The 15,568-nt window shown below is 40.4% G+C and overlaps 1 protein-coding gene across 9 annotated transcripts in view; it reads left to right on the top strand.

Moving 5' to 3' along the window:
* Positions 1 to 15,568, top strand: part of LOC134336931 (membrane-associated phosphatidylinositol transfer protein 3-like) — a 661,054-nt gene that overhangs the window by 408,356 nt on the left and 237,130 nt on the right. For all 9 annotated transcript variants that reach the window (XM_063031601.1, XM_063031602.1, XM_063031598.1 and 6 more), the window contains 2 exons: positions 6,216 to 6,292; positions 8,309 to 8,535. In XM_063031601.1, coding sequence (XP_062887671.1) covers positions 6,216 to 6,292; positions 8,309 to 8,535 — 304 coding nt within the window. The remainder of the gene's footprint in view (positions 1 to 6,215; positions 6,293 to 8,308; positions 8,536 to 15,568) is intronic.

The raw sequence follows: 15,568 nt of genomic DNA, 5'->3' as shown, positions 1-15,568 counted from the left end.
TATTTTAGCTGCAACCTTATTATCAGTCTTATACAATTTTAATGAGAACTGATCAATCAAAAATCTTAACTTTGAATCTCTCTCCACAGATACTGACTGGTCTGCTACGTATTTGCTGAATTATACTTTTTGGCATCTGGAGTATTTTATTTTTGGATTATAGTTATGACTTTATTCTCTACTTTTCAAATATCTTTAAAAGTTTAGTTGACAGTCATGCTTTTTCCTTCTTTGTTTGGTGTCTCTGAACTTTTTTAAGTATGATTGGCTGCTTAAACTTGATGACAACAGTAGTTCCCTGAATTAATGTCAGGAAAGGGGGTATCTGTTTACATCAGCAGTGTTGAGGTTGCCAGCATTGAACATCACAAAAAGGCTGTCCTAGTTGAACCATAGCCTAGAAAAGCTACACCAGTTCCTCTAATTTCTCAAGAGGCTATAGAAATTCGGCATGTCCCCTTTAACCTTCTCCAGTTTTTATAGAAAGCATCCTATTGGGCAGCTGCTCTGCCTGGGACCTGGAGAAACTACAGGAAATTCTGGACGCAGCTCAGTACATTACAGAAATCAGCCTCTACTCCATAGGCTATGCCTACATTTCTCACTGTCTTGGTAAACCAGCCAGCATATAGGTGTTTTCTCTTCTCCTGACCCCTGCCATCGGGCAGGAGGCACAAAAGCCTGAAAGCGTTACAACCAGGCTCAATCACCGCTTCTACTCTGCTCTTATTAGTGGTATTGAGCGATGGCCTTTTATAATAACTCGGGGCCTCACAATCTAACTTGTAGCCTTGCACCTTACTGTATATTTTTAAAAATTGAGTTATTCATTTATTGACAAATAGTGCAGAATAGGCTGTCCCAGCCCTTCGAGGTGCACCACCCAGCAACCCCCCATTTAACCCTAGCCTAAGGATGGGACAATTTACAATGAACAATTAACCTCCCAACTGGTATACCTTTGGACTGTGGGAGGAAACTGGAGCACCTGGAGGAAACTCACGTAGTCGTGGGGAGAACGTACAAACTCCTCACAGACAGTGGTGGGGATTGAACCCAGATTGCTGTTACTGTAATGTGTTGTGTTAACCACTACTCAAGTGTGCCGTTGTCTGCCTGCACTGCACTTTCTCTATAAATGCGGCACCTTAATCTGCATTCTGTTATTCTGTTATTGTTTTCCCTCGTGCTACCTCAGAGCAGTTATCTGATGAAGTGATCTGTGTGGATGGGATTCAAAACAGCTTTTCTAATGTATTTTGGTACATGTAATGAGAAAAAGAAAGCAATTTACCAAAATCTTCTGCACAATTTGCATCCTTATTCCATGAGTATGGCCTATCAAGAGTTTCTGTGGAGATTGAGATCATTTGGGTGGTTAGGTGCTTTGCAAAGGTCAATAAAAGGAAGTTAGGTTTAGGTGGAGCATCCGTTGTTGGAGTGAGACAAAGTTAGAGTGGGGAACCGAAGTTCTGGCTCAAGTGGCTTCAATGAGAAGAGGCAGAGGCGAGGGTGAAGTTTCTGTCAAATTGTTGTTTCTTTCTTTTCTAATGCCTAGCTAGAATAGCAAGAATGGATCCCAGGTCAGTAGTGTGCTTCTCATGCAAGATGTGGAAGATCTGGGAGAACTCCAGTCTCCCTGATTATTACATCTGCAAGAAGAGCATCTTGGTGCAGCTCTTTATGGACCATGTTAGGGAATTGGAGCTGGAGCTGGATGACCTTCAGTTCATTTAGGATAATGAGGTGATAGGTAGGACCTACAGGGAGATAGTCACACCTACTTGCATGAGACAAGTAGCTGGGTGACTGTCAGGAGTGGGAAAGGGAATAGGTAGATAGTACAGAGCATCCCGTGGTCATTCCCCTTAATAAAAGGTTTATCACTTTAGATACCTTTGCGGGTGATGATCTACAAGGGGATAGCCACAGCGAACAGCAAGGGGAGAAAAAAACCAGAGGGTATGGGTTAAGGGTGAGGGGGGAGAAGTTTAAAGGGAACATTGGGGGGGGCTTCTTTACACAGAGAGTGATGGGAGTATGGAATGAGCTGCCAGACGAGGTGGTAAATGCGGGTTCTTTTTTAACACTTAAGAATAAATTGGACAGATACATGGATGGGAGGTGTATGGAGGGATATGGTCCATGTGCAGGTCAGTGGGACTAGGCAAAAAATGGTTCAGCACAGCCAAGAAGGGCCAAAAGGCCTGTTTCTGTGCTGTAGTTTCTATGATTCTATGGTCTCTGGCACTGATTCAGCATCTGTGGCTCTGAAGGGGAGGAAGAGGAGCGGAGGAGAGCAGTGATTATTGGGGATTCATCAGTTAAGGGAACAGAAAGGAGATTTTGTGAACTTAATAGAGACTCTCTGATGGTATGTTGCCTCTCAGGTGCCAGGGTTGGGGACAGCTCAGACTGGATCCACAACTTTCTAAAGGGGGAGGGTGAGCAATCAGGAGTCATGATCTGTATTGCTACCAACAACACAGGTAGGAAAATGGATGACGTCCTGAAGAGAGAACGTAGAGATCTAGGAAGAAAGCTGAAAAGCAGGACTTTAAGGTTAATAATTTCTGGATTGCTGCCTATGTTATATGCCAATGAGGATAGGGCAGTTGAAAGTGTAGCTGAAGAATTGGGGAACTTGGGAGCATAAATCAGGAACAGATTTACTCAGGGAAATGCACAACAGAAATGTGGAGATTAATTAGGGAGTACACACATTGGGTTCTGAATAGGTGTGTCCATTGAGGCAAGGAAAGGATGGTAAGGTGAAGGAACCATGATTGATAAGAGATGAGGAATATCTAATCTAGAGGAAGAAAGAAGCATCCTTAGATTTTAAGGATCAGACGGTGCTCTTGGGAGTTATAGGTATGCCAGGAAGGAACTTAAGAATGGACATAGGAGAGCTAGAAGGGGACACGAGAAGGCCTTGGCGAGTAGAGTTATGGGAAAAAACCCAAAATGTTCTACACATACTCTTAAGAAGAGGAGAATGCCTAGAATGATAGTATGACTGATCAGGGATGAGAGAGGGAACATGTTCCTGGAGTTGGAAAAGGTGGGGGAAGTCCTAAATGAATACTTTGCCTCAGCATTCACCACTAAGAGAGATCTTGATGAATATGTGGACAGCACAGAACAGGCTAATATGCTAAAACTTGTTGATGTTAAGAAAGAAGATGTGCTGGATCTTTTGAAAAGCATTAGGATAGATAAATCCCCGGGGCCAGATGCATTATATCCCAGGTTACTATGGGAACCATGAGAAGAGATTGCTGCAATTTTGGATCTTTGCATCTTCACTGGCCACTTGGAGTGTGGCAAATGCTGCTCCTTCATTCAGGAACAGAAATAGGGATAACCCTCGGAATTATAGACAAGTAAGTCTTACATCAGTGATGGGAAAACTATTGGAGAGGATTCTTAGAGACAGGATTTATGAGCATTTGGACAAATGTAGTTTGATTAGGGTTAGTCTGCATGGCTTTGTGATTGGCAGGTCATGCCTCTCAAGCCTGATTCAATTTTTTGAGTAAGTGTCAAAACAAATTGATGAAGGTAGAGCAGTGGATGTGGTGTATATGGATTTTAGTAAGGCATTACTCATGATTGGCTCCTTCTGAAAGTCAGGAGGCATGGGATCCAGGGAAACTTGGCTGAATTGATTCAGAACGTGCTTACTTACAGAAAGCAGGGGTTGGTAGTAGATGGAGAGTACTCTGCCTGGAGATGGGTAACCAGTGGTGTTCTGCAGGAATCTGTTCCCAGACCCTTGCTCTTTGCGATTTTTGTGAATGACCTGGATGCAGAAGTGGAAGGATGGATTAGTAAATCTTTGAATGACAAAGGTAGTTAGTATTGTGGATAGTGAAGAAGTTTATTGTAGATTACAGCAGAACATTGATAGGATGCAGAGCAGAGCTGAGAGATGGCAGACAGAGTTCAACCTGGAAAAGTGCGGTGACACATTTTGACAGCTGAACTTGAAGTTAGAGTGCAAGGTTATTGGCAGGATTCTTAAAAGTGCGAAGGAACAGAAGGATCTTGGGGTTCATGTCCGTAGATCTCTCAAAGTTGCTGCATAAACTTTTGGGTGGTTAGGAAGACAGATGGAATGTTGGCTTTCATTTTATGGGGAATCGAATTCAAGAGCCATCAGGTAATTTTGCAAGTTTTAAAACTCTGGTTAGACCACACTTGGAGTATTTTGTTGAGCTCTGATTGCTTCTTTATAGGATGGAATTTTTAGAGAGTATTGAGGGAGATGCTGTCTGGATTAGAGAGCAAGGTTTATGGGGACATCCTGAGTGAGCAGGAGCTTTTCTCTTTGGAGCGAAGGAGGATGAGAGGTGACTTGATAGAGGTATACAAGATGATAAGAGACATAGATAAAGTAGACAGCCAGAGACATTTTACCAGGGAGCAAATAACTAATATGAGGGTATATAATTTTAAGGTGATTGGAGGAATGTATAGGTGAGATGTCGGAGGTAGATTTTTTACACTGTGAGTTGTTGGTATGTGGAATGTGCTACCAGGGATGGTGGTAGAGGCAGATACATTAGAGAGATTCTGATATAGGCTCATGGATGAAAGAAAAATGGAGGGTTATGGGGAAGAGAAGGGATATATTGATCTTAGAGTAGGTTAAAAGGTCAACACAACATCATGGATTGCAGGACCTGTACTATGCAGGAATGTGCTATGTTCCATATTGGACAGAATTGTTCATACATAGATTAATTTTTACAAATATATTTATTCACTCATGCATTGCCGCATTTTTGCCTATTATGCTCTCTAATGCTGCTTTTCATCCACAACCTAATATGATAACCTCCACTACTTTAATCCAGTTGGTAAATAGTGACTGTGCCTAGTATTGTTGCAAACAACAAACAGAAGTAAGTACATTTTAAATGTATGCTGTTATCTCAGAAAGCAGGGCATTTGAAATTGTATGAGCTTTGAAAGTATCCTCTTTTGCTTATAATTTTGTACACATTGTGTCATTTCCAACTGCTCTTACAAGTACTTCAAACTAGTCCTTATTAAATCATTATGGTGTCTCTTGAATTCATGCAAAAAGAGGCTGGAGACATGGAAAGCATGTCAATGATAGAACTGTGTGTATGACAACACTTGTAAAACTGCAGAATTATGACAACTCCCGAGGAGATCCTTTGGCCCATTACGTCAGTGCCATGTTTGTTAAAGATTCACAACAGCATCCTTCAGGGGGTAGAATGGATACAATTCTGAGCAGATAAGTTTCGAATGTGTAGATCTGGAGCTTAAAGGTACTTTAAACTGAATCACCGGGGAGAAGTGCAATATCTAATTATTACCAGGATTTATTGAGTTCAATAGGCGAAGGTTGCCAAGGATATTTTACTTCAGGGCTAATTTAGGTTGAGATAAAATGTTAAATGTCAGGTCTATTCAATAATTTTCAATTTTTGCTGAATTGTTCTTCCTTTCCCTAATCAACACTTCACCCTGAAGCATTTTTTTTTCTTCCCAATAATCCACTGCTGCTTGACTCTATTGTCCTCTATGAATTAAACATTGGTTTCTGGGATTGCAACTTGGTAAATAGAAGCAGCCATTGCTTAAAGAGGCACAGGTCGAGTGTTCCGTTAGATGAAGAGAATATATTAGTTATGAAAATGTAGTGGAATATTTTATGCAGAAGGGAAATTCTGGTCCACTCTTTGAAAAGCAGATAGGCAAGCTGATGATAACTCTGTGGACAGCATTCCTGATGACTGTTGTTGAGTAGTTGTGTGACAATCCCACAGAAACTCTGCTTAAATACTGCATCCCTTATGAAATTTCTCCATAGAGTTGAATATAGATATGTAAATACCACTTAACCTTGAAATATCTCTGTATCTTTTCACCTAGTCAAAATTAGATGGGATTTTTGTGAACATAGTCTGGGCCTGAGATGAGAGAGCTGCCTCAGTGACAGATCAACATCACAGATACATGACACCTGTCAAGAATTTGACGAACACCAATAGGTCTGGGTGCTCATGAAAAATAAATGTCTGATACAATAGTACAACATATTGTACTTTAGAATTGCTCCATTTTAAATGGGCTTCAACCTATTAATTTACAACATGAATTCATTAGGATTGTGAGATAAGTTTGTCACTTGCACCCAAGTCAAATTGAGAAAACTGTACCTATTTTTTTTGCAGGGGATGCATACAGAGATTCTCTCAGTAGGCAGGGATGCCCTACCCAAGGCAGCATAGAGGGACCAGAGGATTCAGAGGTATGTAATCTTAAATAAGTATATGCTTTTAAACAAGGATACAGAAGTTAAATCAACAGTTCTGATTGCTACACAAAATTCAGACAATTTTTCTTTGGTTTAGGAGGCAGGAGAAAAAAGGGATCATCAGTTTAAAATTGCCACTTATGTGTATGAGGGAAGATACTAGATGAAAGTTATGGAAGCTTGGAAAGTCTTGCATAAAGGGATTATTGAAGTAAAGTGCATGATATTTGTTTAAAGGAAAAGTAGATACATTGGAAGTGGAAATACTTCTTATTTGAGAGGTGTACTTCAAGAAAAGTATTGAAATTGCAGGTAATAAACTGACCAAAGGACTGGATTGCAAGTGAGTCAGCGTAGACAGATTGGGGAAATGCTATCCTTTATCAAGTGAACTTTTATGATTTGTTGATGTTTCTTCAGACACTCTTCAGAAAATACTTCTAAAGTGTAGTTGTTTCAAGTACTGGGGAGAGTTAGGTTGTTGTAGGATAATGTGGTAGAGAAGTGCACTTTGCATAATCACTGAATTGATAATCACTATTTGATTTTTCATTGCTTTAACTATATATTTGAAATTAGGGAGAAAATGAGTAGGAAAAACTAGTGTGGAAAAGCCAAGTTCAAATAGAGTTACAGTACCTACGTTGACCTCTGTCTGTGAAGTTATACTTAAAATGAACTTGTTCTAATGAAGCAAACAAATGATTATGATGAGGCCACACAATGATTTAGAATTAATATGGAAATTATTCAGTTCCCTGGTGCTTAAAAACTGCACCTTGATGACTGTAAACAAGTAGCTCAACTCACAAAAATAGTTAATCGATTTCCTGCCATAATGAATAGGATCCCACTTCCCAATGGAAATTAGCGAGTAATTGAGAACGCACATAGTTTTGTTTTATAAAGGCAGTGCAATTAAGTTACAGACAGGGAAATAAAGCCAAATACAATGCAACCAAAATAAATCAGTGTTGACTTAATTCATCTTTGTGTCTAGTTTGTATTTTTCATCTGGTAGGAGAAGCTGTTCTTAATGGACAATGAAAGGGCATCTCACTGAAATCTTAAGCTTGCAAATATTTATGATTAATTATGTAAATGGATAAGTGATGCTATGTTAGCTGAGGTTCTATTTTGATCAGAAATAGCAAAGGAAGAGTTGCAAATATTAGTTTGTTGGCTTAGGGAGTTGGTTTCACATACAATCAATATCAATGAGGTAATTTTCACCTGGACAAGTTATATATACATTGTTTACCATTTGGATCCACAACCATCAACCAGATTAAGAATCCCAGGATAAAACGATCTTCGGGGTCTTTTGTTTGTATCGGAGTGACATTCAGAAATTGAGAATTCTGTATTTTGAATGAAACACAGAGTAGATCTCTGTCTCTGATCTTATAGTTCAATCCACTGTTAAGCAGCTTCCCAAAATGAAGGGGTGAGATTGTGTTAATTATTGAAACGAAAGTGCCAATGGACAGAAACTAGATTGCATTGGGCTGTTGCTGCACTAACACATGATGATGAACTGCTGCCTGCTTGTTCTTGCAGAAGTGTCTCTCCACAACAACATCCCATGCACATCAATCTACAGGCCACCTACTCAGGGACTTGGGCTATATTACTTAATTTTTGTATGTTTTACTGCTGTTGTAACTATGTGTGCTATACGTGCCTTGTGCTGTGTGTGACTGTTGGTAATGAGTTTTGCACCTTGGCCCAGTGGAATGCTGTTTCGTTTGGCTGAATTCATGTGTATGGATGAAGAACAATTAAACTAAAACTTGAAAACAAGTGATTAGCACAGAATATCCTTAAGAAGTGCATATAAACTTATCTCCTTTACCATATGTAAAATCTATGTGGAGAACGCAAGTATGATTTGGTTCGTTTACTGCTGTCCACCAATAATCAACTTAATTTCAAAACTCTATGTTAATCTTATCGGGTTTTTATCCCCACTTGGTTGTACGCTTTTTCAAAGTTGCTATGTTCCAACAGGATGTGAGAAAGTGCAAGATTCGTGTACTTATCCTAATACTTCATGGAGGGAATATTCTGGACACAGGAGGAGGAGACCAGAACTCTAAGGCAGCTGATGTCAATACCTTCACTTCAGTCCTCGAAAAAGTTACCAGTGACCATTTTCCAGCAGCTCTTGGCCACTTTCTCGTCAAGTTAGTCCCCTGCCCTTCTATCTGCTCCGAGGCATTTTCACTGGTTTCTAAGTAAGTACCTTTGGATGTATTTAAATGCCATTTTCTTGATGTGTTGGATCATATACCCTCAGAAGCCACTTTTTTGGGTAAATAAAATGGCCATTGAGTGTATGTTTGTGGTCTTCTCTCTTGTAGCCCTTCTTCTTCAAGTTTCAAGATGTTGTACATTCAGAAATGCTCTTCTGTGCACCATTGTTGTAAATTGTGGTTACTTGAGTTACTGTCATCTTCCCGTCAGCTTAACCAGTCTGGCCATTGTCCTCCAACCTCTTTCATTAGCAAGGCATTTTTGTCCCACTGAATTGCCACTCACTGGATGTTTATTTGTTTTTTGCATTGTTCTCTGTAAAGTCTTGAGACTGCTGTGCATGAAAATTCTAGATCAGCAATTTCTGAGATACTGAAGCCACCCCATCTGGCACCAACATGCATTCACGGTCAATATCGCTTACATTACATTTCTTCCTCATTCTGATGTTTGTTCTGAACAACATCTGAACCTCTTGACCCTGTCTGTATGTTGCTGCAACATAATTGGCTGATTAGATATTTGCATTAAAGAGCAGGTGTACAGGCGTACCTAATAAAGTGGCCACAGGGGTATCACAGAATTCAAATTTTTAATGGGACTTTTGGTTGTTGGAAGGAATTTTTTCCCTTTCCTTCAATGGAAAATCAAAGCAAAATAACCTATGTGAGACTTCCTGCTTGTCCTTTTGTGTTTTTATTAAAATTCTTTGATAGTTCTCATTATCGTTGTGGCCTTCTCTCTTAGTTAGGTGGTGCAGGTTACCTTGACAAGGCACACAAATCAAACTAGTTCTCAAGGTGACAGAATAAAATAAAAGGTACAAACTATACAGTTCACTGAGAAGGTAGCGGGCTGTTAGATGTGGTCACTGCTTGTGATGTGCTGGGACTCGTACACAGCACTCATAGCAATTTGACAAGTCCTTCAATCTTCTGGTGTACAGAGAAGCCAAGAGAGATTAAATAAACTAAATAGTAATAACTTTTAATGGATGAGGTGCTTTAAAACAAAGGATAATATTGGCAGCCAACTTCAGGAGCATTCTATAATCGACTTGCCTATGCCTTCATGTGGCTAAGCTTATGTCTGCCTTCTTTCTCTCCCCTCAATTCCAACACAGGTTGGCTGTCAGCTTTTTTTTTTATCTTTTATACTTTATACTTTATTTATACTTTATATATCTTGATGCCATTCTCACTCCTCCCTATAACTGTGGCTTCCATAGCTGTTCAGTGCTGATGGAAGTTGGTAAGGTTTATTCTGCAGAGTCTTTCAAATATGCCAGTGTTGCCTTGGGCACCTGGTCATTAATCTCTGAGTTTTAAATATGAAAGCTTCCCAGAATGCAGTCAAGGTTAAGTTTTTTTTATCTTATGCACAAGTACATAACTCAGTAGCTACTTTATTAAGTGCCCCGGTACACCAGCTCATTAATGCAAATGTCATATCAACCAATCGTGTCAGCAACTAATTGCATTAAAGCATACAGATGTGGTCAAGAGGCTCAGTTGCTGTTCAGAGCAAGCATTGGAATGGGGAAGAAATGTGACCTAAATGATTTTGACCAGGGAATGATTGTTGGTACCAGATGGGGTGGTTTGAAGATCGCAGAAACTGCTCATCTCCTGGGTTTTTCATGCCCAGCAGTCTCTAGAGTTTACAGAAAGTGGTACGAAACACAAAAAAAACTGGTGAGAGGCTGATTTGTTGATCAAATGCTTTGTTAATGAGAGAGGTCAGAGGAGAATGGCCAGACTGGTTGAAGCTGACAGAAGGGGAAAAAAAACCACGCGTTATAACAGTGTTGTGCGTACAGGTATGTCTGAACATACGATTCATCAAACTTTGAAGTGAATGTCTACAGCAACAGAAGACCACACTAGGTTTCACTCTTGTACCTAATTAAATGGCATCAGCATCGGACTTTGAGGCGAATGGTCCTGGGTTTGAATCTGGCCGGCTTCTTGCACGCTTTCCTTCCGTGCTGGGTTGAATGTTGAGTTAGCAACTTGGCCTCATAAAATAAAAAGACAAAAATGCTATAGAAACAGCGAGGTTGTTGCCCAATTAGCCGCAAGGCTTGGAGAGGAATAGCAACAATAACAACCTAATTAAATGGCCACTGACCGTATATGCACGGATGCAAAGAGTTCAAAGGTCAGGTAACATGATGGGGAAGGCAAGTCCACGTCCAACCATTACATCCAGGAGCATAGATTTAGTTTATTGAACAAATCTTAAATAAAAGCTGGTATACGTAATAACAGGATTTTTGGATTGTCATGAAATCTCATCCAATTCATTGATATGCTTAAGAGAAGGTAACGTGCAGACCGTATACAGACTGGATAGCTGCAAACTGACAGAAATGCAAATTCTTACCTGTATCCCGGGATGCCATAAGAAAGCATTCAGTTTGAACAATGGAGGTTTTGCATGTAATTGGTACCCTTGATCTTTACCAAATGAATTTCTAAAGAAATAGAAAATATGGAAGAATCATTTCAAGCGGAATCATTTTTCAGAACATTGAAAATAAATCAAGTTGTAAATTATGGAATGTGTTAAAACATTTTATAGATTCAGAAAATGCTTGAAAATGCATTATTTCACTTGGAATTTTGCCATTAAAGGATTAGATTGAACATTTTTCATTGGTGATTAATAGAAACTGATGCACTGGCTCTGCTGTAGATTATCTGTCATTACAAACGGCAGGAATTAAATGTTCAGATCTGACATTCAAATGAATGCAGGCATTAGCCTGAAACACCTGGAGATTCTGGCAACAAGCAGGTATTATAACAATACAGGCAGCAGTGAACAAGTGTTCTACGATAACAGCACTTTTTATACTCTTATTGGTAAAACCAGTATTTTTAATTTCTAGCCCTAAGTGGTTTGGTTGGAATAGCTGTTTGATCTTCCCAATGTAACCTGATGTTAATCAGATGGTTATGAGTCTGAAAATGCTTATGTCTAGATTGGGTGGAGATGATAGATTTCCTTCTCTGGAGGAACTGCGATATCAGATGGTTTTAGTGGTAACACAATTGTTTCATGTTCACAGCAAGTGAACTCCCTTTTCACTCTGGGTTTAATTTACAATTGCTTAACTAAATTTCCTTGATAAAGTTAGAGCTTCCTTTATATCATTGGATCTTTTGACTTGGGTAGTTCACTCTTTGAGGAGATTTGGCGTGTCACCAAAAACACTCAGATTTCTGCAGGTGTACCGTGGAGAGCATGCTAACTGCCTCCATCACTGGCTGCTGTTGGGGGTGGTGGTGCTACTGCACAGGTTCGAAGTAAGCTGCAAAGAGACGTAAACTTAGTCAGCTCCATCATGGGCACTAGGCTCTTTAGTATCCAGGATATCTTCAAGGAGAAATGCCTCAAAAAGTCTGTGTCCATCATTAAGGACCCCCATCACCCAGGACATGCCCTCTACTCATTGTTACCATCAGGGAGGAGGTACAGAAGACTGAAGGCACACACTCAATGATTCAAGAACAGCTGATTCTGAATGGACAATGAACACATGAATACTACCTCACTACTTTTTTTTTGCACTACTTACTTAATTTAGCTATGTTCATAAAAGCGTGCAGACATGATCAAGAAGGTCAGTTGTTTTTCACACCAAACATCAGAATGGGGAAGAAATATGGAATGACTGTTGGTGCCAGATGGAGCGGTTTGAGTACCTCAGAATCTTCTGATCTCCTAGGATTTTCACGAACAGTAGTCTCTAGAGTATTATAGAGAATGGTTGGAAAAAGCAAGAAAAAAATCTAGTGAGCAGTAGCTCTGTGGGTAAAATGCCTTGTTAATGAGAGAGTTCAGAGCAAAATGGACAGACTGCTTCAAGCTGAGAGGAAGGTGGCAATAATCCATATGTTCCAGAAGAACATCTCTGAATGCATAAGGCATTGAGCCTTGAAGTGGATGGGCTACAGCAGCAGTAGACTACGAGCATTCAATCGGTGGCCACTTTATTAGATACAGGAAGCACCTCACAAAATAGCCACTGAGTGTAAATTTCCTTCCCTTGGACCATTAGACCTTCTGATTTGCATATTTCATTTTCATAACTAGAATGCAACCACACTATATAGTTAAAGTAGAATGCTTCTCCACTATCACATTCTCATTGAGTTTGGTTTCTCACTGTTAACTCACTTGCACTACAATAACTTATTAAGGCTATGAACCTATTACCATACTGTTTAATAAGAGATGCACTCCAATGTTCTGTTTCCCCATATTTTATGCTTTTCTCAGTTGTTGAGAGATGAGGAGAGCTCTTGAATGGTTCTGGAGGACTGGTAAATCGCAAATGTCACTCCACTTTTTAAGAAGGGAGGCAGGCAAAAGACAGGACATTATAGGCCAGTAAGCCTGATGTCAGTGGTTGGGAGGATTTTAGAATCCATTATTAAAGATGAGACTTCAGGGTATTTAGAAACACACAATAAAAAAGACTGAAGTCAGCATTGTTTTCTTAAGAGGAAATCTTGCTGAACAAATTTGTTGGAATTCTTTGAGGAAATAACAGGCAGAATGTTGATGTTGTTCACTTCAGTTTTCCGTAGGGTTTTGACAAGGTACTGCACATAGGGTTACTAAACAAGATAAGAGCCAATGGTATTACAAGACAAATATTAGTATGGGCAGAAGATTAGCTGTCTGGCAGAAGGCAAACAGTGGGAATAAAGGGGGGCTTTTCTGGTTGACTGCCGGAGACTAGCAGAGTTCCACAGGGGTCAGTCTTGGATCTGCTGCTTTTCACGTAATATGTTAATAATCTAGATGACAGAATTGATGGTTTTGTGGGCAAGGTACAAAGATAGGTGGAGGGGTAGGCAGAAAGCAGGCAGACTGCAGAAGGACTTGGGCTTGGTGGTAAGGAAGGCAAATGCAATGTTAGTGTTCATTTCGAGAGGTCTAGGATACGAAGTCAAGGATGCGATGCTGAGGCCTTATAAGGCACTAGTCAGGCCACCTTTGGAAAATTGTGGGCAATGTTGGGTCCCTTATAGAAGAAAGAAAGTTCTGGCATTGGAAAGAGTCCACAGGAAGTTTACAAGAATGATCTCAGGAATGAACAGGTTAACGTATGAAGAGTGTTTGATAGCTCTGGGCCTGTTGTCACTGGAATTTAGAAGAATGGGGGGATTTCATTGAAACCTATTGAATATTAAAAGGCCCGGATAGCGAGGGTGTGAAGGGTATGTTTTGGATAGTGGGCGAATCTAGAACCAGAGGGCACAGCTGAAGAATGTCAGGATGTCTCTTTTGAACAGAAATGAAAAGGAATTTCTTTAGAGGGTGGTGAATCTGAAATTCATTGCCATAGATGGCAGTGGAGGCAATGTATATTTAAACCAATATTGATAGGTTCTTATCAGCTAGGATGACAAAGGTTATGGGGAGAAGGCAGGTCAATGGGGTTGATAGGAAATATTAATCAGCCATGATTGCATGTTGGAGCAGGCTTGCTGGGCCAAATGGCCTAATTCTGCTCAAATGGCCTTATCTGATCACCACTGGACCTAGGGCTCTGTGCTGCAGTACTTGAGGGTGGATGTCAAGAATGCCCGAGCATATAGAGTGCAGCAAGCCAGTAGTTTGGTCAACTGTCAGTGAGATCTGACCTACTATGCAAATCCCAGGATAGATTTCGCAGGTGCGGTCCAGATTCAATTCCACTTCAGCAGACAGCTGAGTGAAGTTTCTGGACTTCCATTCTGGTTCTGGATTGGACAGTGTTTTAAAGCCTGCTCAACGTTGGTTGAAGCGAACATGCTATGGCAGAATTCAGTGATCGGTAATGGCTTGTGTAGGATCACTGGGGACCCAAGTCACACCAACCACAATCTATTCCAGCTGCTACCGTCTGGGAAGCGGTACTGCAGCATAAAAGCCAGGAGCAACAGGATCCAGGACAGCTTCTTCCACCAGGCCATCAGACTGATGAACTCACGCTGATTTGAGTGTATTCTATGTTACATTGACTGTTCTATTTATTATAAATTACTATGTTTGCACATTGCACATTTAGATGGAGACATAATATAAAGATTTTTACTCCTCATGTACATGAAGGATGTAAGAAATAAAGTCAATTCAATTCAATTATGTTTTACTACTATCAGTGCACCTTTGTACAGACAAGACCCATTATAAATCTCTTTTAATTGCGTGCCTGAATCTTCAATATCTTCCAGGAAATAAAGGTTAAATAGGGTGGAGCAACACACATCAAAGTTGCTGGTGGACGCAGCAGGTCAGGCAGCATCTCTAGGAAGAGGTACGGTCGACGTTTCAGGCCGAGACCCTTCGTCAGGACTAACTGAAGGAAGAGCTAGTAAGAGATTTGAAAGTGGGAGGGGGAGGGGGAGGGGGAGATCCAAAATGATAGGAGAAGACAGGAGGGGGAGGGATGGAGCCAAGAGCTGGACAGGTGATTGGCAAAAGGGATATGAGAGGATCATGGGACAGGAGGCCAAGGGAGAGGAAAAGGGGGATGGGGGTGAAAAACCCAGAGGATAGGCAAGGAGTATAGTGAGAGGGACAGAGGGAGAAAAAGGAGAGTGAGAGAAAGAATGTGTGTATATAAAAAAAGGGTTGAAATCATTTCTCGGTCACATGCATAAAATATTGCAGTGGTCTGCATTGGATGTCATAATGGAAGTTCAGTTCTGTTGTAGTTAAATGTTGAAAATAGAGACAGGTCCTTTCTCAGTTATAAACACCTGATTTATAGATACCCATACATAAGAGCGAGCTCCTATAAATATTAATAGATTCGAATGGAACCAGTGTTGAGAAATCCTATTCACACCAAACCTCCCCACAGTAATCAGATACCATTGTCTCTTCAGGACACAGGCTGCCGTTTTCTCAGTGGGATGCCAGTCAAGAGATTTGCTTTGGAAATGAACAAACAATCACTTCTATTGATTCTTGTGCAATGATATCTATTAACCAAGATAACATGGGGCAACA

This window comes from Mobula hypostoma, chromosome 23 (assembly GCF_963921235.1).
Source record: "Mobula hypostoma chromosome 23, sMobHyp1.1, whole genome shotgun sequence".
NCBI lineage: Eukaryota > Metazoa > Chordata > Chondrichthyes > Myliobatiformes > Myliobatidae > Mobula > Mobula hypostoma.
Note: the sequence above shows the minus strand (reverse complement) of the source record. Positions and strands in the feature narration are given on the sequence as shown.